We start from the raw sequence: 23,909 nt of genomic DNA, 5'->3' as shown, positions 1-23,909 counted from the left end.
GGGCATGTGTTGCTTTATTGCCTGATTAGCTGGATTCACACACCCTGTGGCTACTTGGGGAGAGCTCAGCATTGTCTACAAATGCAACATGTGCTGCTTGCTCCTCTTTCATGTTTTTTAAAGGACACTAACAAAACTGGCTTTTACATAAACAGATCAATTCTGAAAACTCTGCATAGAAGCTGTGGCTAGAGAAAAAGGCACAGCTCATTCCCCAAGTCTTTTTTCATGTGACACAACCATCTGAAAAGTAGGAAAGTGCTGACTAGCAAATTTTGAAGGCACAAAAATGCTTCTAAACAACCTGCTGCAATGGTAGTTGACTTTCTGGCTCCCGGAACATTATATAAGGAAAGAGCGAGAAAATGTACTGCCATTGCCTCCATGAAGAGAAAATTAAACTGCTCCATTGCATACTATGGCTTCCCCACTGCTGAATGTGAAGGGAAATAATTGCTTATGCCAATATTCTGGAGTTGGGCATCTCAGTTCTCTCTGATGATTCTCCAGTGACATAGTTTTTTTCTTTCTGACACCTGAAGGTCTTCAGTGTTGCAGAGGTAGACACAGTGCCTTGGGGATATGCCAGGATCAGCCACAAGATGACTTTTTAAGTGACAGCAGATGGAAGTGACAGCCACCTTGGTGACATCAGAGCCACATAAGATTAGACACACAGGTGTCCCCAGACACAGGGCTGGGGGTGATCAGCTACAGGTTTGCAGCATGCCAGGCCATGTGCAAAATTTGAAAGTATGACAAACAAGATGGATCAGCTACTGCATTTTAAAATGTCTCATTTCCCACATGTCCCACTGGCATGTCACAAACAGCTAGGAAAAAATGGTGGATTTCTGCTCCATCCTACTTGTATCTCTGCCTAAAGCAGTGTGTGTGAGGCAAAAGCTATCTAGAACCTCTGAACTGATATATCCCCAGTGAGTACCAGCCAGGGAAGATGGACAAGGCAGACAAGTATGAGAAGAGGGCTTGAAAGGGCTTTCAGTTTCCTCTTGGCTCTGGTTTTGATAATTTTAGATAAGTATTCTCCTCCCCAAGCAGTCCTGCATGCCTTGCCATGACAGTAATCACCTGAGGGTCTTGGTTTTTCCTAAGCTCCTCAGAACCAGATGTAAGCACCTAACTGCTCAGTGCTGAATAGATGAGATATGTGATTTCATTAAGAAAAAAATCAGCATCACTAATATTGGACAAAGTATTGAATGGTGTCATCTCAGTCACACACTCACACCTACGCACAGAACAGACAGGTCCTCAGTTCTGTTTGCTGAAGACTTATGTTCTGCACAGACAGGCACTGTAGGGCTTTGTGCACCTTGATGCTCTGTCCCAGTGTGGGAAGGAACTCAGTTCTGCTCCTATCTGAGCTGAGTTCTCCTACTGCAACATCTTTACTGGCTGTCAGCATCTGGAGAAACACCTGCCCAGTCCACCAGGTCTGCCTTACTTTGGGATCATTCAGTTATTCCTCTGTTGTGTTGTTTTTAGAAAAATCTAGATTCAGCAAGGTTGCTCCTCCTCTGTTGGGTGCTATCTCCAGCTGAGTTAGTGACAGTAGCATCTAAGATGGCTGGGATTCATCCCCTCCCAGTGCTGGGGCCCTGTGAAGTCAGGCCCTGCCCCTGCAGCAGGGAGAGGTAAGTGCTGTGGAGCCCTGGGGCTGGCAGCACTCAGTGCCACTCAGTGCCCGCAGTAGCACTGAGGCTGCTCAGATGTGAGTGACAGATGAGGTTGATGCAGGGCTTAGGGCTAAGCTCTCACTCTGAAAGGAAGAGCATAAGAGTTCCCATCAGATGCAGATTCATGTATTCATCTTGACCTCACCCGTGCCGTTTGGCCACTGCAAGGATCTGAAAAGATCCCTCAGCTCAGCACTGCAAGATGAAAGGGGCTCTTCTTCCCTCCTGACAAGCTGTCCTGACAATCTTCTCCAGAGGTTTCCCCTGCACCGGTCAGTCCCTCTCTCTTCCCCACAACATGCCGTGGACATTTCCCCTACAATTTCCACCCCAGGCTGTGTGCTGGATGAGCAGGACTTCTGCTCTGACAAGGTGAAAGGGAGGTATGAGGCAGTCGTGCCTTCCACACTTCAATGTGCGTGTTGCCTCCCATGCTAGCCATGCACCAAGTGAGGCACCAGCGGCCATCATCTGGTGACTGAAGGTAGAAATCAGCCATTAGTTAAGAAGGGAGGATTCTACTTCCTGCTGGTAAGACAAAGATGCCTGAAGGGAGTTGATCCTTGCTCTGATGTCTGGCTATGGCAGAGTTTAATTCCCTGCTGCCAGCTTGCAGAGTGATTCACTCCATCCTGTTGGTCGATGCGTGCCTGGACACTGTTCACATCCTTGGGTTGGTTGGTCTGTCTGCCTCTCTCTGCATTCTTCTGTCTGTCTGCTTTGCAAAAGCAACCTCTCTGCAGCAGAGACAGCCAAGCATTGTTGAAGTTTAGCTGCCTCCCAGAGGTGACTTCTAGTTGCCTATTTTTTTTGTGCTGCTGGTAGCAGGGCTGGACCTGCAACCTGAAAATTGCCAACTGAGCAGAGGGGCAGGAGGAGGGAGGTCAGGGCCATTTTGTAATGGGCTGGGCAGAAACTCAGCTGCATCTGCATTATGAAGTCCTGGTTCAGATTAATGACAGCTGAACTTCAATGGCTTGCAGGGCCTGGCCAGGGTGGTGTCCAGCAGGCTCTGCCCAGCTGAAGCAGCCAGCCTGTGGCCCTAGTCCAGCAAGGCACTGCAGCACATGTGTGTCCCTGGACTACCCTTATGCTAAAGTGCAGTGTTCTGTACTTCAGATGCCCGTCAGGTAAGCCCAAGCAAATCTTTCCAACACTGCTGCCATGGTGCTCCTTGTTCTTCTCAGTTTGGGCCCCCAGGTGCCCCCATGGAGAAGACTTTGGGACTGCTGAGTCTGGATGAGATGCTGTGGCAACCCCATTTGAACCCAAGTACGACGCATCTCAGGGGGATTTGAGTACTACACTTGGAAATTAGAAAGCAGGAGTGATAGAAAGCTGGAGTAAAAGCAGAAAACAACCAAAGTTGGCAGAACCTCACAGAACCACAGAAAGACTTGACTTTAAACATTGAGACAAAGTTTGGGCAAGATTTCTTAGTAAAGCCATTCTGTTGTTCTTCAGTTTTATACAGCTGATTAGTAAAGAAAGGCCCAGACGAGGAAAGAAAAACCTTCAGCCTTCCCCAAACCTGCCTATTCTTGGAAGAACATCTATAATTTATTTTCATTCCAACTGCACATTGCAAAACTCAAGGCCAGCCAGGTCTGGGGAAATTCCTACAACCACTAGGCTTTTAGAAGCATTCCAGAAAGAAATTAGGTCTCTGGCTACCAAACCCACTAATTCACTGTCACTGGGCCTAGGCAACAGACTGGCATCAGCTTTTACTGGCAGAGAGTAGTAGGGCAGCAAAATCCCAAAGTGAAACAAAGCAGCACAACCAAACTGGGAACTTGCCAGCCAAGAAGCAAAGCAAAATAACCAACAGCAAAGCTGAGAGCAGCAGGTTGTTTCCCCTGACCTTTACACCCTCATCGTGAGGTGGGGGCCATGCTGCAGCCCCACAGGGTTTTCCTGCAGAGGAGATTCTGATGCCAATTGGGGTGGGAAAGCCCAGACTCCTGACAGGGTCTGAAGGTGGCAGCAGCAATGCCTGGTATAAGGCACTTTCATCCCTGATCTCCATGAGCCCACATGCAGTGCAGGGGGTACATAATGACATCAAGGTCTCTCTGAGCTTGAGAGTTGTTTTGTGGTATTGAGGACATATGGCTGCCCTGCTAGGCCTGGCCATGAACCGCAGTGTGTGTCGACACTATAGCTGTGGAGAAAGGCCAGAGAGAAAAATCTAAGACTGGCTTGCTTGGAAACTCCAGATGACCCTGACACAGTCTAAACAAATATTTTTTTTAATTACTCAGAACGCCCCAGTCTTCATATATGTATCCCCAAAGACTGTCATAAAATGTCTGCAGAAAGGACTCGGTGAACCTCTGCTGCCCTGCTCTAGAGGCACATATTTCAGCTTGAGTCAAACTGAAGTTTAATAAACCCTTGGCCTCTGTAGGTTTCCTCCAGCCTCTGCAGCAAACAACTCTCCCCTGCCTCAGCGTGGCTCTGGGTCTGTGTCCACCACTGGTGTTGGCCATGAGCTGCCAACACTGGTGCAGCCTCTGATGGGAGACCACCATTAGTTGTGAGTACTACGCTCTTGCACCTCACATTCTTTTCTGCTGGGGCTGTGAGGAGTAGGGAAAGAGTGCTTGAAACTCTCTCTCATTTGTCATCAGCTCTGAAACACATATACCAACTTAGGGCTTCTCTGGGGCTTTAGCTCCACATCCTTCGTATCCCAGAAGAGAGAAGGTATATGTTTACTATGGGAGTCAGGATAACCTAAGCCTTTTGAATGATATCAATAGCTGACACAAGCCACTGTGCTTGGTAAAATACTGGGAAACTCTTCTTGCATCATGGTTTAAGTGCATTGCTTTCCTCATCTGAAAAATACTTATGTGTTTTTCAATAATCCCCTTTTAATGAAGTTTTGCCAATTCATCAAGGAGTAAAACTTATATGCCCTGACTTGACCAATTACCCTCATGAGACACTTGTGCAAGAGCCCAAATACATGGTTCCCAAAGGAAAGAGATGAAAATAATTTACAGAAGCAGTGAGGCAAAGGTTTATTGATAATGAGGCACTAAGAGGAAATTGAATGGATGTGCCTAAGATTCCTCTAGTAAACGAACAATAAATATTATTCACAATCAGCAACTTATATTTTTAATTTTGAGCTAAGAATAGCAACATTCACAGACTCACAGATTATTCTGAGTTAGAAGGGACCCACAAGGATCACTGAGTCCAAGTCTGATGTGAATGGCCCATATGGGGATTGAACCCAAGATGCAGGTCAAATGACAGTTATTAAGGGGAAAAAAATCCATTTAGCAGTACTGAAAAAGGAAAACATCCACAAAAGTGTGCTCTTACTTGTGAAAGGGGAGTTATGAATTGCTCAAAGGGTAAACTGTGCTTCTCAAGTAATTCAGAGAGCTATGCACTCTGAGGTCAGAGAAAGGGATTTCATTTCACTTGAGAACTACTTCACCTTGCAACACAAATAATTGTCACCAGGGGGGAAAAGTGAAATTTAAAAAAACCCAAAACAACAACAAAAAAAACCCACACAGAACTAGGTTTGCATGAGCCAAGAGCATTTGACCTTTACTTTCTACTCCATCTCTGAGTTTCAGTTCTTTTCCCAGACTGTGCCTGGTGAGCCACATTCCCACAGTGGCTGCCCATCCTGCACGTACTCTCTAACTCTCTAGCTAAATATTTCTTGCTTTCTGGGTCTTCGGATCACAGACACCGGACCCCTCTCTATAGTGGACACCTCTCCATTTTCTCACCATCATCCAGGGTTTGAAGGTGATAATTATTTACTCCGTGGCATCCACACTCTATTCAGCAGTGTTGTCTGGGCTCCCCACGGCAACCACCAAGCTGTGCCAGAGGTCACACAGAGATGCCTGTGTCACAAGCCTGGTGAGGTGAGGCACTGCTACTTCTTGTGTTGTGTGGATGGCAAAGTGAGACAGAGCACATAACACAACCCTATCTAAGCCTGAGCTTTAAAAAGTACTTAGCACTGTAGAATATTTTTGCATTCTGAAGGTGAAGGTCTTGTGCCTCTCAGATGCCCTGAATCATGCCATAAACCTTTGTATCTTTGCCAAGTAGATCTACACCGCCATTCAATCCAGCATACTCATCAGTCTTCAGAAAAAGTTTCTGCCACATCAAAATTACTTATCCTTATCCCAGCCTTTGTTCCCCTTCCTTGCCTGCGTTCAAGCAAGGCTGGACCAACTATTAGGGTAAATGGTCACTTCAATAAGATTAAGTTCAGACCTGGCTGAAAACACTCTTAAAACATGAGAAATCTGCAGTGTCTTTAGGTGTGAGACAGTTCAAACCACAACTTCGTATGGCTAGATGTTGAATAATCTTTCAGAGGAAAGGCACAAAGCATGTTTCCTACCCAAAGCCCAGCTCCACTGTAAGTCTGATGATCTTGCTCCACAGCACAGTGCAGCAGAACTTATGAAAAAAGTCATCATTGGATTTTTTTCCTGACATGAAGAAAACAAAAATGTGCTTGGTTTTAGTTACATTCTTGCAAATGGCTTAATTGATTCAGAAGAACTTTAAAAAAAAAAAAGTATTGTAAAAACAGCCAGAGGCAGCCAACTGCTGTGGGAGCTTTTAGGCAAGCTTTTAGGCTGTTAAGTTTTGATTAGGTTAGAAGAAACTAGATGCAAGATTGTGGTATGAAGTGTCAGGCAGTAGACACAAACAACAGTGACTCTGGTAACACATTTTTGTAACAGAAAACACAAAAAATCATGACTCTTGGAAGGAGTGGAACTCCTGGAGCACCACTAGTTCTCAACCAAACTGGATGATTACATGAAAGATAATGACCATGAAAATCAGCCTAAATTAGACAGCTGAGTTCATGCCCACTTTTTTGTTTGCTTCCAGTTAACATTCCAGAACAGGATCATATTGACATGAGTGACTACAAATGTGAAGTAAACATTAGCAAACATTTACAGAAATCATCTTTTGGAACTTGTGAAAAGGAATATTTGTCCCAGAAATCTGCTTCTGCCAGAGGTGCTCATCCAGTCAAGGAACAAGAACTCATAATTCGTGTCCACCGTGTCCTGCCTTCCACTCACCACCTTTCAGCTGCCTGCTCCTTGCACCAGTTCACCCACACACACAGTCTGCTGACCAAAGATTACTCACAAACATCATCCCAACAACAATCCTATGTCCCAGACAGACCTCAAAAACTCATACCTTGCTCACAATTTGCAAATAAAACACACGGAGTGTCCATCCGTCCTGCTCCCTGTCTTCCAAAATACTTCCTTAGGGGAGCCCTTATTTTGGGAGATACCTGATCTCCATAAAGGTGGCTGTGTGCTGACATGGACCACAACTTAGAAAGTCTCTGCCTAAAGACGTCATGATGCCTTTTCTAGCAGGGTGGAAAGCAACAGGAGGCTTTAAAAGAGTGGCTGCAGGCAGGATGGCTTAGAAAGGAGAGTAAAATACACAGTTAGAAATCATGAGCTGGAATCACTACACCTGGGAAGCACTGGTTGGAAAGGTATGTGTTCTTTCAGTTTCCTAGATAAGAGCAAACAAGACTCCTTTTCAACAGCTGTTTGCCTTTCCTCTTCAGGAACAAGCCTGTCTGCAAGGCTCTGGAAAGGCTGAAGTTTAGGAAGAACAGATAAACACTTCAGTTTCCAGTGTCTGAAGGCTCCTGGAATTAGTGGGGCCGCTAGGCAATGGCTGGCCTCTTTTTCCCCAAAGCATCTCATGGGCACCGAGTGCTTGCAGGGAAAGATGCTGGGGGCTGCAGTGGGTTGCTTTCTCCTTCCTTCTCATCTCAGACTAGGCTTCCCACACACTGCCTTCTGAGATTTACTATCTCACAGTACATTTGGGTCATGGTTGCTCAGATTCATGGGAGGCAAACATGCCTGTGTGGGAATGTGTGATTTCTTCTGCAATTCATTTGGTTTATAGGACTCTCAGGAGAAAATATACAGTCGGATGTAAATAATAGGACTCCAAACTCCAAAACCCCTTCAGCGAACACAGTTATGAGCATGTAGCTTCCAAGAAGCCAGGGTTTTAGAGCCAAGGTTTTACTGCTAGAGGAAACTCTCCATCCCAAAGAAGGGAGCACCCTGGGCTGTGCCTGCTGGTAATGAGAGATTTGTCTGGCATCAGGGACCTCTGAGTATTTGCTGCTTATGTCCTCTGTTTTCCAAAGCAAAAATGCAGCTTCCTGACTTGGCTTAAACCATATTATTCTTTCCAATGACATCTCCTGCAGCTTATGGAGCTGAGGCTTATAAACTGCTATACAGTCCAATTTCTTCAAACTGTAATACACTGTTGACTATATGACATGAGTTTTTAACTTTGTCAAGAACATGATCTGACAAACAGAAAATAAAAGGTTACTTTTTCTCCTGTCAGCTGATGTACTATGGTGTTTGGATGATACATTAGGAAGCTTCATAGATTATTAGCAGGCAGGGAGAGTCTGGAAGCCAGTGTGCCATATTTTTGTTTAATGGTTTTTGCCCCAGGAGAGCTGAAGGTTGTGAGGCAGAGCTGCCTGCCTGGAAAAGGGGTGGTCTGACATCCCTTTGAGCAGGACACAACAGGATGAGGATCAGGTCACCTCACCCATGTTGCTACACTGCTATCACTGTCATGATGCCAGCTCCCCTGCTTTCCCCTGCCACCTGGGCCAGACATGCTCTGGGATGTGCTTTGGGCAGTCTTCAGTGCCCATGCTCACACCAAGGTGTTAATACTTCAGGCACAGGGCTGAACAAAGGGGAACTGCTTTGCTCATCACTGTCAGGCACACCTGCAAAAACATGCCCTGCTCAGCCTCCTTCCAGAAGAACCCAGACCCATGGACCTACCTCATGCCAGGCATACAGGGAGGAAGTGCCAGAGCAACCACTCTAGCTATTTACACACTCGTATCACATTTTCCTACTGGGACATTTCCACAGAGCTTGGATTGACTTTGCTCCCACTGAGATGCCACCACAGGCTTTCAGCTGCTGCTCCCTTTTCTTTTGAAATCCTGAGGAGGAGTTCTCAGCAAAGTTCTTGGTTTTAATGAAGTCTGTGGGCTAAATGAGGCCATTCCCTGTTTTTCCCCAGTAGGGAACTAATTTCTACCAGACTCAACACCCTTAGCTGTATTCTTGGCTTTCAGGACCCACTCAGTTACCCTCATAACTTCTCCTTGGCCAGAACCCACTGGCCTCTTATGTGTTAATGCATGTATGTGGCCAGTGCTACAGACTGTGGTTTATCTGCTGCAGGCTCCTAATATCTCCATCTCTGTGGAAGGTGCAATCAGCCGGATTAACACACAAAATCATACATCTGAGAACATTCACATTGCCTAAGGCAATATTTGCATCAGATTGTCTCTAGAAAAACCTAGGCTGTTCCACTGGATTTTTGCAGAGTCCAGATAGGCCAGACTTACATGGTCCAGATTTAGGAATTTCTTGCAAGGACTGTGCTATGTTTCCTGGCTAATGTCTGAAAAGGACAACTGAGGCCAGACACAACTTTCCCTTTACACTGAAAGTTGTTAAAACCCAACAGAATAGACAAAGGGCTGGATCAGTCCTGGTCCTTTTGTCACTCTCTTGTGAAGTGTCTGGGGGGTGATTCAGTTGCACACTCATGGGGTTTTGGTGCTGTGCAAAACACAGGTCTCTCAGATGGCATCTCAGATGCTGACATGAGGCAAGTACTCAAGCCTTCAGGAGCAGCACAGGGACAGCAGGGAGTGTACATGGAGGCATCTCAGGCCAGGTGGCATTCAGTTGGCTCAATGCTTTCTCTCAGCACCTTCCAAGCTTCTCCTCTCTACCATCTTTAGGATACTGGATACCTCCTATTGCCTTTACTTGCATCTGACAAACCTGTTGAAATACTTTGGCATCAAAGTCTCTGCCGTGTTGCATGCTCTTTGTGTCTTGGTCCCCAAATATGGTGAAAAATTCAGCCTTTAGGAGCTTGGTTGCTATCATAGCCTCTTGGTTCCTTTTTGGGTAAACTTCAGGTCATTTTCTAAAGAAATCCATAGCTACCAACAAATACTGTCTGGCAGATTCTCTCAGGCAAAGGCCCAACAACATCAACAATGAACTGCTGTAAGGTCCCCAGGACACACTGCTCTGTAGGGTTTCTTCCCATCTTTGGGGACCCACTCTAGAAATACAATACATGCAAGAATAGCATCATGCCTCCTTGTAGCAATTTGCCATCATCTGTCTGCATTTTCCTCAAAACTGGTTCTCTCATGGCTTGACTAAAGACTTTACAACTTCAAGGCATCACAGCAAAACATCACAACCTCTTTTTTGAGTGTTTTGGTGATAATGAGCTCCCACGAGTGCTTGTTGTATGTTGTTTTATTTTCTCAGCTCCTATAGGACATTTCATCTTTAAATTCCAAGCTTTCCCACCATGACCAGAGGGCTTTTGCCTTGCTAGTCTGAAAAGAGCCAAAAAGCAGACAAGGCTGCCAAGCGAGGGTTTGGTTTTTTTAATCACACCTTGTTTGACACCAGGAGCCTTTTTGAGGAACACTCCCTCTTAGTTCCATGAACTCTGCTCTTGCAAACTTACATCTATGGGTGAAATAGGAGACTTTTCATTCCTGCACACTGTGGAAGAAAGAGGTAAAAAAAGGATGTAGTCTCAGATTTTTTCTTGCTGTCCTGCTGAGGGAGGTATCTGCACAAAAAAAAAAAAAAAGCCTTTGAACAAGGCACTGGCAGAACTAGCCTTTGGTGACTGTGCTCTTGTGTCAGTGCTGTTCCAACCCCACAGGCACCCCTAGCTGTGTTCAATGGAAAATGATTCAGCCCTGAAAATGCCTGGCTGCTCTCCTTTCACTGTCAGGGTAGCTTTCTCTTCTCACAGGGGGCATGTGGAGCTTTTGTAATCCTGGCAAGCCTTTCAGCTGAGCCTCCAGGAGCAGCATCAGTGCCCTGCAAGGCCAGACAGACTGACAGTTCTATGCTGCCTTCCATGACACTGGGGAAACACTGCCCCTTTGCTCCTGGCTGAGTTTGCCCAGGGTGCATGTTATGCCTCTCCTCAGCAGTTCACCTTGCTCAGGGTTCAATTCAGTTTGGCAGGCTGGAGCTCCTGACAGCCTGTTTATAAAACATCACTGGTTCCTGTTAAAGGGCTCACCTCACACCAGGACATCCCAGCTGTACCACAGGGTCTGGGTGGCTGCCCATGCAGGACCTGCTGTCTCGGTCTCCAGAGGGAGGGCTGCTGTACACAGGGCATGGGAGACCCATGCTACAGTGTTTTATGGACTTGTGCTAACATGAAAGCCATTTTGACCTCCAGATATTCACGTGGAAACCAAAATGAACCTAGTAAGGCACATCCCAGATATTATCTAGTAATAATAAGACATAAGCACCCTCTGGTTAATGTATCACACAGCAAAGCTCTTGCTGTCCTTCTTTTCTAACCAGGACAGCTGATGAGGTCCAAAAACCTGTATAGAAGCTCAAAGAGACAGCTCAGGGCCTGCCCACAGGGGCAGGCACCACAAACAGATGGCCCAAACCTCTTTCTTTCACACGAGCCAAGTTCTTGAAGGAAAATACTGCAGGCTGAAAGCCTGATTTTTTCAGGACTGACCAGGTCCCAGGTCCCAGCCCCAGTGATGTGTATGCTCAGTGTTAGTTCATCTCCCACCTTGGCTATGCTGAGCAATTTCCTGGATCCCAGCAGTCTGGTCTGCTGCATGCAATTTTTGCCAGCAAGGATGCTTTACTCAGTCCCAGCCTTGCCTCAGACCCATGCAAGAGTGAGGGCTACATGTTGGACTGTGCCATCATCTCCCTCTCTGGTTTCCATGACCAACTGCAGTAGGGTTTCTCCCCATCTTTGGGGACACACTTTAGAAACACAACACATGCAAGAATAGCATCACACCTCCTTGTTGTAATTTGCCATCATCTGTCTGCATTTTCCTCAAAACCGGTTCTCTCATGGCATGACTAAAGACTTTACAGTTTCAAGACATCGTAGCAAAACATCAGGACCTCTTCTATGAGTGTTTTGGTGATAATGAACTCTCAAGAGTGCTTGTCACAAGTTGTTTTATTTTCCCTTCTCCTATACAAGATTTCACCTTTGAATTCCATGTCTGAATGAGCACCTGTGATGCCTGTAAATTACACAGATGATAAACCCCTCTCCTGCTACTTGGCTATTCCCATTGACCACCCTCTGAGGTGGACTGATGATAAATGGAGAAAAAGGTTGTTCAACCAAAAGCTCCAATTTTTACCACCAAGGAAAGGGGATTTTCAGGACAACCAGGCACAAAACCAAACTAATTAAAGGCCACAAGGGAACAGCAGGGTTCTCTGGATACCAACTTAATATCCAAGCCTAGGCATAAATAAGCTTTATTATATCTTCAACTCTAACTTAAAACCAGCATCACCCAATTTTGCATGTGCAGCTACAGGTTTCTATTTTTCCTGAGCTGACTTTTGGCCTTTCAGTAGATTTTTATGAGTCTCTGTCCCGACCAGTCATTTATAACAACCCTCTCTGTGGATATTTCCCCTCCCCAACAGAGCTGCAGTTAACTGAGTTGCTGCACCCATGTTTGATGTTGCAGCCAATACCTCAATGCTTTCTATCCTTCATAAGTCCCTTTTTCTAATACCTTGAAGTGGTATGATCTGGATGGAAATACTCATTTCTTTAGCACAAGACCTCATACCTATATAAAGCAACCAGCTTCCCTTCCAGTAGCAGCTTTCCAACTTCTGTTCAAGAGCTGAAATGAAATATTTAAGCTCTGCCGTAAATCCCACATCTTCATGGAGTGTTTCTGGCCTTCTGCACATTCTGCCTAACTGTCTAGTCCATCGGCTATTTATCTTGGAAGTCCTCTCTGGAGATGTGAGAAACACAAAATGTCTGCAAGTCCTCTGCCAATTTAGGTAGGTTCTTCTTCCTCTTGCCTTCTAGCATTTGGCTACGTCCTGTCTAGCTCAGAGTGATATCTGGCTCCAATCTGCTTATGAAGGTTCAGACCAAATCTTGATAAGCCAGGTTATGTCTATAGTGCAGGGCTTCTCAGCTCTCAGCTATGGGTCCTTGCCACAGCTGTGCTCCTGACTCTACTCCAGGAAGAGGTCTGGGCATGCACTATCCCAAGGAAGGCTGGAAAAGAACTGCACGGTGCTCCGGAAGGTCTCCCTGCCTCATGGGCTGCAGACCAGCACTGGGGCTCAGGCTCTCGTGCGTACCCTGCCCCACAGTTTGGCCTCAGGCTCCCCTCTGGGAACCAGCTCTGCAGAACAAGGCCCTGAGAACTGCTCCATGCCCAGCATACTGGGACACCTGTGAGCCTGTGGTATAATTTTTGAAGTGCTTTTCTTTTCAGAAACCTTACTGTGGCACAGGTCTTGTATTAAGTTTTGGGCTGAGCAATACTTTCCTGTTTCCCCTGTTTTGTAAAACAACTTCTGGCCTGTGTCACACGCATTTCTCAACACCTTGCAGAGTCATGGGGCTTCAGATCTCTTTGAGCACTGTCCCAGAACAGAGTTATTCTCTGATTGTTTTTGATCCTTTCTGGGAAAATTCTTGATGTTGCACTCTTTCCCTGTGCACATTGTACAATTTTGGTTTGTTTTGATTTAATTCTGGTGTAAATTTCTTTCACTTCCCACTGCTCCTGAATAGATTAGATATCTGCAACCACTTTTGCTATCGGATCTCTCTTGCATCAAAAGAATGAATACAGTTCCCCATTTCCCTTTCTGGAAACAGCATCCTACCTTAAAACTGATGCTACAGCTCCCAAGTGAAGTAGTCAGTCAATATGCAAAGTCCCGAGGGGACTGCTTTCACTACAGGGGGTAACTGATGTGACACGAGATACTTCTTTTAAGCAGCAGTGCTTGCACCTAGAGCCCAGATGGGGAACAGCAATCAGATAGGAGCTATATTGACATCTTACAAATTTATTTTATTTCCATCCAACACTACTCTGCCCAAAGCATTTGTTCTCTTCCTTGATTTCCTCATTCCCCATTGATAGCACTTCTCTGATGGGCCTTGATGCTGTTGACTCCCTGCCCTCTGGTTCTGTAGGGTTTTCAGACTTCATAAAGGTGGCTATTGTGTCAAGTCCCACAGAGTTTGCACCCAGGCTCAGCATGCAGCATACAGTCTGTTGGTGAGTAAACCAGCTTATCTTTCAGGCTCCACCACCAGCTCACCCACTGCCTTACAGCTAATGAACCTATTAGTTCTTGCTAATAAATAATATATTTAGAAATAATACTGATTCAACCATCTGTTTCCAATAAGCAGATTAAAAACAACTTAAACTGAGTCTTCATTTAAAAAAAATAGATACAAACAGACTTAGACATTTAGTACTGACTTGGATAATGCAACTGTCTCCAGTCAGTGCAGATGAGAGACCATAGTTCATGATGTACCAACTTGTCATGACTAAGTCCTGCTGGGACCTGAAGACAGCAGCTACAAAATGTTGAATCACAGATATTCTCAAGGGAGATATAAAGAATTTTATACTGGTGGGTTCATACTTAGATAGTTCATAAAATCTGTTGCAGACCACCTTCCATAATAATGCTGAGTCTGTCACTGCTTATTACCCATCCACGATATCTTCTTCTTCTTACCCTGCCTCTCCTCATCCTTCTCTTCTCCTTCCTCTCTCCATCCTTTACCCTATTGCTCACCGATTCCTCTCTTTGACTGAAAAATGACCTTAGAATTATCGTGGTGATCACAATTGCTCTTTCACATTGTGTCTACTTATGTGACAGTCAAAATATGGAGATGATTTACAAGAATGAATGAAAAAATATAGCCAAGAAGATTCACCAGTATGTATAATAACATGGAAATCTGAACTTACACAGAAAATAAAGTGGAGCTCATTTATTTAAGTAAAGTGGACCTCCTTTACTTATGAACTTTCCTTTACAAGTTGAGGCTGCTTCAACACATGTAAATATGATAAATTACTCTGACATTTTATTAATATGAAATATAACCATCCATCTTAGTAAATGTTTCTCAAGTCACAGGGATCCTATATCAGCTGCATTACCATACAGGCTTCTCCTAATCCACAACTATCTCTTTTTTCCATTTAAAAATCTATCTACATAAAGATATTAGACCTATGCTTTTCAACATGATTAACAATTGAGATGGGATATTTTTTTTTTTTTAGATGTGTAGGATGAGTACCTCAGAAACATGATTTTTGGGGCAGGGATTGCTCAGCATTTTCTGAAAAGCATAACTCATATCTTGTGTTGGCCAATAGAGGTTGTCTATGCTGATGAGTTACTTTTCAAAGATTAGACCATTAACGTGGATTGGCAGGTTAAGCCTATTTTACATACCAAAAAACCCGAGGATATAAGAACACACCGATTGCTTATAGCTTTTTGTACAGAATAAGGCTGTCAAATTAAAGCCCCTACAAAATCACAAATGGGACTTCTACTCCGTAAGTTTCTGACTCCAGCAGTGGCCCCTTCTCAAGCCAGCTGAGTGCTTCTTTTTGCCCGAGCCACGGCCCTGCAAAGGTCACACTAATGCCACTGAGTGGCCACAGTTTCACCTTGCACAAGCCACTCCGGTACTCCAATTGTCAGTTTTTCCTACTGTAAAATGAGAATAAAGGCTTCTTACTGCCCCAGGACACATTCACACTTTTTACCTGAGAATTGCTAAGCTACAAAAATGCCCTGAACAAGTAATAAAGCATCTTAAGGACTCCAGGGAGCAAAACTGGCTAAAGTAGCAGTTTTTATTAGAGTGACCGAATGGACAGGTCTGGAGATGTCCTTTAGCAGCAGACCTTGGCTCCGAGCCTCTCAGACACCACCTCCCTCTTACAAGGGAAACTCATCATGACTTTGAACGCAAGGCCTGGAAAATGAATAAATCCTCACGATCTGAGGGATTGAAATCTGCACATTAGCTCCCCTTAAACCGTGGGTGCATTTAACTTGGGAGGTTAGAAACCACAGCCAAAGAAATATCTTTTGATTCACAACTTGTTTTGAGCAGTCACCCATAAAGCAGCCAGTGAATCACTCCAGCCAGTTAGTCATGCAACCACACTGAATGTACACTCAAAAGGCTGCACAAAATAAACAGCCTGCAGCTCCAGATAACACACGAAGAGCTCATTTGCGCTATCTGGCATCAGCATATATTGTTAATAGGACTCCTACACCAAACCCTTAGGAAAAAAATACACTCAAGCATCTCCAAATCTCTCTCTACATCAGTATTTTTCTCGTCTGCTTCGCTCTGTGTTGCTTTCAAAATAAGTAAGACTAGTAAAAGTTTAAGACTCTCTCTCTCTCTTTCCGCACCTTCTTGTTGCCGGTAGCGTCCTGCTGGGTTTACAGGCGAGCGCTGCTGAAGTGTAGGGCTAAAGCGGAGTTAATTCCAATCAGCAGCAGACAAGTCGAAAATAAACAGCTCTAATGCGAAAAGAAATCTTCCTGCAAGGAGCAAGCGGCAGGGATACAGGGGGAGGGAGTCTCCTGGTCCTTTGACACATGAGTGTTATAAACAGCTCGGGTCAGGAATCCTATAAAAGCCTCCAGCCAGATCTACCAATTCTACCGTCCAATTCGAGAGAAGCACAAAACACCTTCTGGAAAGAGCCGCGAATAAACTTTCCTGCGCGGCCCTAGGGGTAAGGAACGTGAGCCCTACCTTCGTGTCTGGCTCCCTGAGGAAATCCCGCAGGTTTCCGCGGAAGAGATCCCGCACCTCCGAGTGTCTGTTCAAACAGAGGCTTAGCCAAACTCCTGGCGAGAGCTCCCTCCCCTCCCTGGGAGGGTGCCGGAACCCTTGAATGGCAGATCTGGTGGCCCTATTGTGGAAAAGAGAGGGCTATTGCCAGGGCGGCGTCAGCAGCACGCCGGGAGCCGGCGGCCGAGCCTCGCCGGGCAGCCGGTCCCACATCAGCGGGAGGGAAGGGCCGGCTCTGCCGCCCTGCTCCCTGAAGCTCGCCTCGCCTTCCCGCCCTCCCGGCTCCGCTTGCCGGCTCCTGCTCCCCGATGCCAGCTTGGATCACGTCCCCCCTTTCCCCCGCTTCCCCGCTCGCGCCTCTCCCCTTTATACTGCCTTGCTGCTCCCCGCGGGGATCAGGGCAGCAGCATCTCCCCACCCCGGCGCACAGAGGTGCGGGGGAGGCCGCGCACCCCGCCCGCCTCCGCCCCTGCGCTCCCAGCCGCGGCGGAGGAGCCCGGGCAGGAGTCGGGAGCCGAGATCAAAGCCGCGGGGAGAGGGAAGGGGAGGCAGGACCGAAGGGCCGCCGCAGCTCGGGACACCCCTCCCCAAGTCCTCCGCGCCCGGGCTCTCGGCGGGCGAGGGGCAGGGACCGCCACCCCGCTCCAGGCAGAGCCGTTCCTGCGGAGATCCTTAGCAGGGCGGCCCGGACGCCGGTGCAGGGACACGGCATCGGCCGAGGTGGGGGAGCCCTGCGGGAGTCCCAAGGGGAGCACACGGCCCCCGTTCCTCTCCGGGCGTGGGGCTGCGGCGGAAGCCGAGGGAAGGGAGCAGAGGCCGCCGGCCCTCCGCGGCGAGCGGCGAGCTCCGCAGAGCCCTTGAACGTCGGCGGGGGCTGTGCGCGGCGCCGCGGGGAGCCCCGAGCGCCTGGCAGCGAGCGTCTCTCGCGGGAGGCGGAGAGGGACCGCCAGAGAGCTCGTTCCTGCCGTGCCTGCCGCTTGCGTTACATCAGGGAACGAGGAGGAGAAATCCATTAAAAGTGTCAATTTAAAGAGCACGCAGTGAGCCTCCGATTCCTACAGCAGTGGCTTTCTGTACTTTAGTAATAACGCACTTAAGGCCGCACTTCTTATTTGCTAGCTAAATAAAAAAAGAAGTTGTTATTTGCATAACGCGGTACTTAAAGAATTTCCTCTGTTAGAGAAAGCCGTTTCCTTTCTCCTGTTTCCTTTGAGCAAACGTCCCCATCACATTCGCCTTCACTCTCAAAAGGATTTTGTTCCAGCTGGTATTTCTAGGCAGCAATATACGTATATATTTCTGTGTGTATAGGGGTATGTGAATACATATGTTTCAAGAAATATAACTTACTTCAGCTCCACGCAGTAGAAATAGCAAGTCAAATTACTACAGCACATAAATCATCTGAAAGCTTTTTCTCCTCCTAAGCCAAGATATATAACCTGTTCTCAGGACTAGATGATACTCAAGGTCTCTTCCAACCTTGAAAATTCTCTGAATCTGTGAGTTTATTTTTAAGAGTTCGGCTCTCATTGCCCGTGCCGGTTTGCGGAATAACCCGTACCCCTATTCGAGGCAGGGAATCCGGGGTAAGTAGTGCCGGCCCGTCGAAGCGCAGGGGCAGCGGGCTCCGGGTAGACACAGAAGGAGCCGTGCCGGGAACCCCATAGGGACAGGCTGGCAGCCGCCACTGCGAGGGGGCCGCGGGGAGCCCGGCCGAGAGCCAGGGCCCCCCGGTGCCGCTGTCCCTGCCAGAAGCCGGGCTGGAAGCGCTCCGAAGATTGCCGTCCGTGTCCTGCGTGTATTTACGGCCACAGTTCTCCCTGGCCTATATTTATCCGTACAATGCAGTGGAAGGTCTTAGATCTAGAAATAGAAGCCGAGGGCAATAGATGGCACGCTCGGGCTTTTTATAACTCAAAAATACTTGTTTATTAAAGAAATAAAATGAAATGAAACAACTAAAAAAAGAAGGGGACACCCTGTCCCTCCGTCACACGGAGTGTGTGCCATGCCCGCCGTGCCCGGCCGGCCCGGCCCCCGCCGCAGCGCCCGGCCGCTCGGCTCCGGGCTCTCCCCGGCCTCCACAGCGACCACGGGAAAGGCGAGGCGAGGGCTACGGGGCCACCGTGCGGGGAGCACCAGGAGGGGACCGGGCCGGGCGATGGGCCCGCCGCAGCGACGGGCGCAGGGGAAGCGCCGCCCGGGTATCGCCTGGCAGGAGAGCCTGCCTGCTGGTTGGCCTCGGTTTGTGTTTTGCTTGGTTGGGTATTTTTTCCTCTTCTTTTGGGATTTTGTTGTTTTTAAAATTGAGGGGGTTACAGTCACGGAGTCCCACCACTCCAGCATGCTGCTCAGGCCCGGACAGCAGAAGACGCGGGGAACCAGCGGTCCCCGACGCGCTCCTTCACCTCCGCACAACGCGCACGGCAGTACCAGCAGCGAAGCTGCGGCGGGGTGTCGGCGGGAAGCAGTGGGACAGTCGCCTGTCCCCGGCTTCCCGAGCAGAGCTCTCCGGGTGGCTCTCCTCACGGCCTTGAGCGCCGTGTGTGCGCTGCTGGCCGCGCTTGTGCCCGCTGCGGAGAACGAGGGCGGGTTTCTCTTGCCCCGGGCTCACCCGCGCCGAGGGGATCTACCCCGACTCGGAGGTTTCCCCGTCCCTTCAGCCCTCGCGGGGGTTCCTCGGGCACAACTCCTGCCCCGGCGCAGAGGTCTCGCGGTTTGGGAAAAGGCGGAGAGGCGCCTATGGATGCTGCAGTCACTCCGCGAAACCCCGATCTGTCTGTTATTAGCAAGTCTCTCTCTTCAACCATTAAGCACTATTATTATCGCTATTGCTATTAATTATCCTTGCCGAACCATGTGTCTCTCATTACAGCCCACCGTCCCCAGCCACATCACAAGGGGCTCACAACGAGCGCGGTCTGGGCCGGGCCGGGCCGGGCCACCCGCCGCCGCCGCGGGGCTCCCACTGAAGGAGAGCCCCGAGCCTCGCTTGAAAATAAATCAGGGGGACCCTGGCGGTGTTAGGAAGGCAATAAACTCGTGTGATTCTACCGGGGGGTTGTAATGTGTCATCACAGGCTATGCCGGCGCCCTGGGCCTTGCAACCTACAAAAACAAGAGAGCCGGTTAGAAGAGAGAGGATGTCAGGGCGGCGGGGAAAGCACGGGGGGCTGCCCTACCATCCCATTCCCAGAGGCAGCGGGAACCGATTGCCTCCTGCACGGGCCGCAGCCCCGCAGGTCTCCCCGGTCCCACCGTGTGTCCTTTCCCGCGGAGCCCGGGATGGCTCCAGAGGGCCTCCGTGGATGCGGAGCGGGCCTGACGCTGGTGGGGGAAAGGGTTCCCCCTTTCCGCCCAGGGGGAAAGGGCAGGAGAAGAGAGGGAGCGTAAGAGATAAGTTCTGGCCAGAAAATGTGTGCAAGCAGCCCTAAAAGAGAGCCCTCATGCCACTGCTGGGCCCGGTGAGGACATACCCGCGGGAGGATGATTGTGCCACCGGGAGCGGTAGGGACCCGTGCGGGTCCGGGCAGGAGCCCGTGTGGGGCAGCGCAGCTGGGCTATACTTGCCGTTCCCGGGCACGTCTGTATGGAGAGGACTTAATGTCCTTTTCCTGTGAAGAGGAGTCACCTGTGCCTCGGGGAACTGGGGCTGTGGAGCTGGATCCGGGGACACCTCAGCTGCAAGAAGGGGGCAAAGGATGGCGCCTGAAGGCGACATGGCAAGCCAGGGTTTGGGAGACAGGCAGAAGTAAGTAAGGTGCTTCTACCCTCTTTTAAGTCTAGAGGTGGAGAAAAAGGGTAAATAGAGCAAAGAGTGCTCAAATGACGGCGGGAGACTAGAAGTGGGATTGCTGGCCTGACCCGGACCTCTTCCACCTCCTCTGTGCCCCCAGTCCATAGTCACTGTCCGCCTTAGGGTCGCCCTGGAGACACGGTCCTATAGCTGTCCTTGCGTTTAGGACTAACGCATCGAGAATGAGACTCCGACAGCGGAGACACGCTCTGAATCTAGGCCGGGGCAGCCCCTCTGCCCACAGAGAGATCACCGGGAGGGAATGGAAAAGCTTTCATTTCCACCTCCTCTTCTTGGGAAAATTTAGGGGGGTTATTTATTTCATTGTTGAATTTTTCTGTTTGTTTTTAGGGGGGGCTGTTTGTTTGTTTTGCCTTTCCCTAGCTGCTCCGATACAGCGGAAGCCTTCCAAAGAAGCCTTTTAAAGCCACGGTCGGAAACGACATGAGAAGCGCCCCCGATCCCGGCTGTACTGTCGAGCGCCAGCGCGAGGGAGTGTCTTAATTACTGCTAATGACCCACGGAGGGGATGCGAGGGGGTTATCTGCAGCCGGGCAGAAATCAATTAGGGGAGTGGCAATTAGGAAAGAAAGTGAGAGACAGGAGAGGCCGTTACCGCGGACAGAGATGATGTCGGCGAAATTGTGCAGAAATTCCTACTGCGGAAAACGGTCCCCGCGGAGAGCACATTGCGCAGCCTGGCGCTCCGCTCTTTCTGTTTCTGTCCCGCTTTCCGCGGAATTCCCCGCGAGGCACAAGAGCTAGCGCTTTGCGGGAGCGCATCGCCCGCAATCCGAAACTACGATTACGATCACGGCTAAAGGGGACACGGGGGAAGGGCGGCTTCCCGCGGGCATCGCGGGCTCCAGACCCGGCTGGGAATGAAGATACTCGTGGGGCACGGCGGCCCCCGCTGCGGCGAGAGAGGGCTGCGCTCCGGAGCCGGGCAAGGTCTCCTTGACCCCGGTAGGGTTTGTCCTGCCAGGCAGCCACCCCCCACATTCCCGGGAGGTCCTTCCCAGGCCCGGGAGTCTCTCTCCGCTTTCGCCTCCGGTGCTTCCCCGCCGCACGCCAAGGACTCACCGTAACAGGAGACCTGCAGGGCTCCGTTGTGGCCGCTGCTCTCTTGCAGCTTGATGTTGCTGTCCGGGGGGGTTTTGCAGGGGCCTCGCTGCATATAGAGGTGCGGCGGCTGCTGCTGCGGAGGGTATTTGTTAAAGGAGGCCGGAGACCCGGCAGAGCCGGGAGCCTGCACGCTGCCATCCAGGGACTGACATTCCTGCTGGCTGTAGCGGCTCCGGCACTTAGTGCTGCTGTCACCAAAGCCTTGTCCTTTGCTGGCCAGGAAAGTAGGGCTGAACTTGTCACTTGCTTGAAATGCCCTAAAAGGCGAGGAGCCTTCTGTGTCCTGGGAGGCTGCGTTGTAGTAGGAATCCATGGCAGCCGGATCACAATAAGAAACACAAGTATCAGCATTCATTCCTAAAATTAAAAGGCCCAAGTGTCCTTAATGCGCTTGGAGGGGCACCAGGAGCCACTCTTTCTCTCTCCCTCTCGCATAGACACACACTCACAGCTGGGCCGGGAACCTCTAAGAGGATTCAGATGTTTGTGAAAGCTGACCAGATCTCCAAACCCCCTTAAGTTCTCGCACAGTAAAAGGGGTCTTTTTCTTTCCCTCCCTCCCTCCCTCTCTCACATACGCTTGCCCTCCGTGTCTCTCTCCAAACTACACTCTAAAGAGGCTCTTCTCTGCACTTTCCCCCCCACCACATTGGGAAAAAAAAAAAAAAAAAAAAAAAAGAGAGAGAGAGAGAGGAAGACCTCTCCCCCAATTAATATGTAGATGATGACAGTGGAGGGGAGGGGGCCTAGGAAGGGGTGTGTGTGAGTGTGTGTGTGTGTATGGGGGTGTGTGGAAGCAGAGGGAAGGTGGAGGTCATAATCTTTTGCGTTAAAAAAAATAAAAAAGAAACCAAACCAGAAAAACAAACCAGCCCCAAAATTTTTTATGATTATAAACCAGAAAATCAAGCAGATGACACAAACTCCACGAAGGGATGAGTGCGGGATCCGCGCCGACGGGAGCGCCGGGGACGATTTAATGGCCGTGACACGCTCTGTTCACTCCGGCTCTCTCCTCTGCTCACTGCCCCAGCTCTGGGGACCCTCGCCTCTGCGACCCCCTTCTCTCTATTAAAGGCGATACGGATTTTCCTCGCAGCTATCTGCCTTTAAGCCTCCCCCCGCCCGTTAACCCCTTCAGGCCCGAGAGCTCTGCCAGCGCTGCCGTGAGCCATGGTTTCTCTACTGTGGCACGGCGGTGCCGCGGTCGCCCCGCACAGAGCCGGGCGAGCTCTCCGTCGGGTCTCGCCACACGTTTACGATGGTCATTATTTATTTACCTCTAAAAGCGTGCTTTCTTCAGGTGTAAAACTACTGGATCCAAACGGGAGGGCAGCAGGGACGGATTTTGACAGGGTCACCAAGCACACAGAAATTGGACCAAGCTTCTGGGATTGCCAGAGGTGACTTGCAAAGGGACAGAGGCTGGCTGGAGCCCTTTTTGGTTTGAGGGGTCAATTACAACCCAGAAAGAGCTTAAAAATAAATCAATACTCACCTTTCGTCGTCCTTCTCCCTCCCCCCCCCCCCCCCCCCAATTCAACCTGATTCCCCTCCTCCTCCAGTTAACTCCTGCTACCCCTTACTTACTCTTACCCTGCCTTCCTCCCATCCCCACATCTGGTTTCTATTGCTCACTTACCTTGAAGTTTTCAGTAATAAAGATATTACGCAAACTAAATCCACAGTTCTTCGGAAGGAAAAGAAAAGAAAAGAAAAGAAAAGAAAAGAAAAGAAAAGAAAAGAAAAGAAAAGAAAAGAAAAGAAAAGAAAAGAAAAGAAAAGAAAAGAAAAGAAAAGAAAAGAAAAGAATTTAACGAAGTTAAAGAAAAAAACTAGTAACAGAAAAGGAAGACAAGAAGAACCTTAACCCCTTCGGGAGCGCGGGCCGCAGCGGAGCCGGCTGCAGGCGGGGAGCGCGGGGAGCGGCTGCTGCTCTGGGCTCTCAGCGGGCTCCCGCCGGGGCCCGAACCATGTGTCCTCCCTTCTCCCGAGTAGCTTCCCCCACCCCGTGCAGAGCGGGGGGGGACTCGTGGCTTTCATCTGTGTATGTGTGTATCTGTGTTGCGGGGGAGCGGGATGCGGCTCAAGGGGGAGCGGGACGGCAGAACGGGAATGTGACCACCGAGACGATGCTCGGGAGGGGCCCGTGGCCACCGCCACCCTCCAGGCCTTTGCTCCACGGGCGAGACCGGCACCGCCGTTTTCATTAGTTCGGATCTGACAAGAATAGGCGCCCACCCCTCGCCCCCCAGATGCAGAAGGGATTTCTAGCGACGTCGTCATTAAAAACAGCCAGAGACGGATTCATTTACGAGATTTTAAACCGTTTTGTGAGTTTGCCTCAGAGCAGGGCCGGGCTCGCTGAGTTTTCTAGTCCAAGAAAGCTTTCAGTGGATTTGCCTTCCTTATTCTCTTTATTACCTCTACTTAATTATTTTCTCGTCCTTTCTTTCTCCCCTCCCAAACTCACCCACCCCACTGCAGGC

General features: G+C 49.2%; 1 protein-coding gene across 1 annotated transcript in view; it reads right to left on the bottom strand.

Moving 5' to 3' along the window:
- The window catches only part of ALX4 (ALX homeobox 4), a 38,581-nt gene extending 16,806 nt beyond the window's left edge, over positions 1–21,775 (bottom strand). The window contains exon 1 of the mRNA XM_021533620.3: positions 21,379–21,775. Within this exon, the coding sequence (XP_021389295.1) occupies positions 21,379–21,775 (397 nt within the window). The remainder of the gene's footprint in view (positions 1–21,378) is intronic.
- Between the last annotated feature and the right edge of the window lie 2,134 nt (positions 21,776–23,909).

The sequence above is a fragment of the Lonchura striata genome, chromosome 6 (assembly GCF_046129695.1).
Source record: "Lonchura striata isolate bLonStr1 chromosome 6, bLonStr1.mat, whole genome shotgun sequence".
Lineage (NCBI taxonomy): Eukaryota > Metazoa > Chordata > Aves > Passeriformes > Estrildidae > Lonchura > Lonchura striata.
The sequence above is the reverse complement of the archived record's forward strand: the minus strand, read 5'-3'. Positions and strand labels throughout refer to the sequence as shown.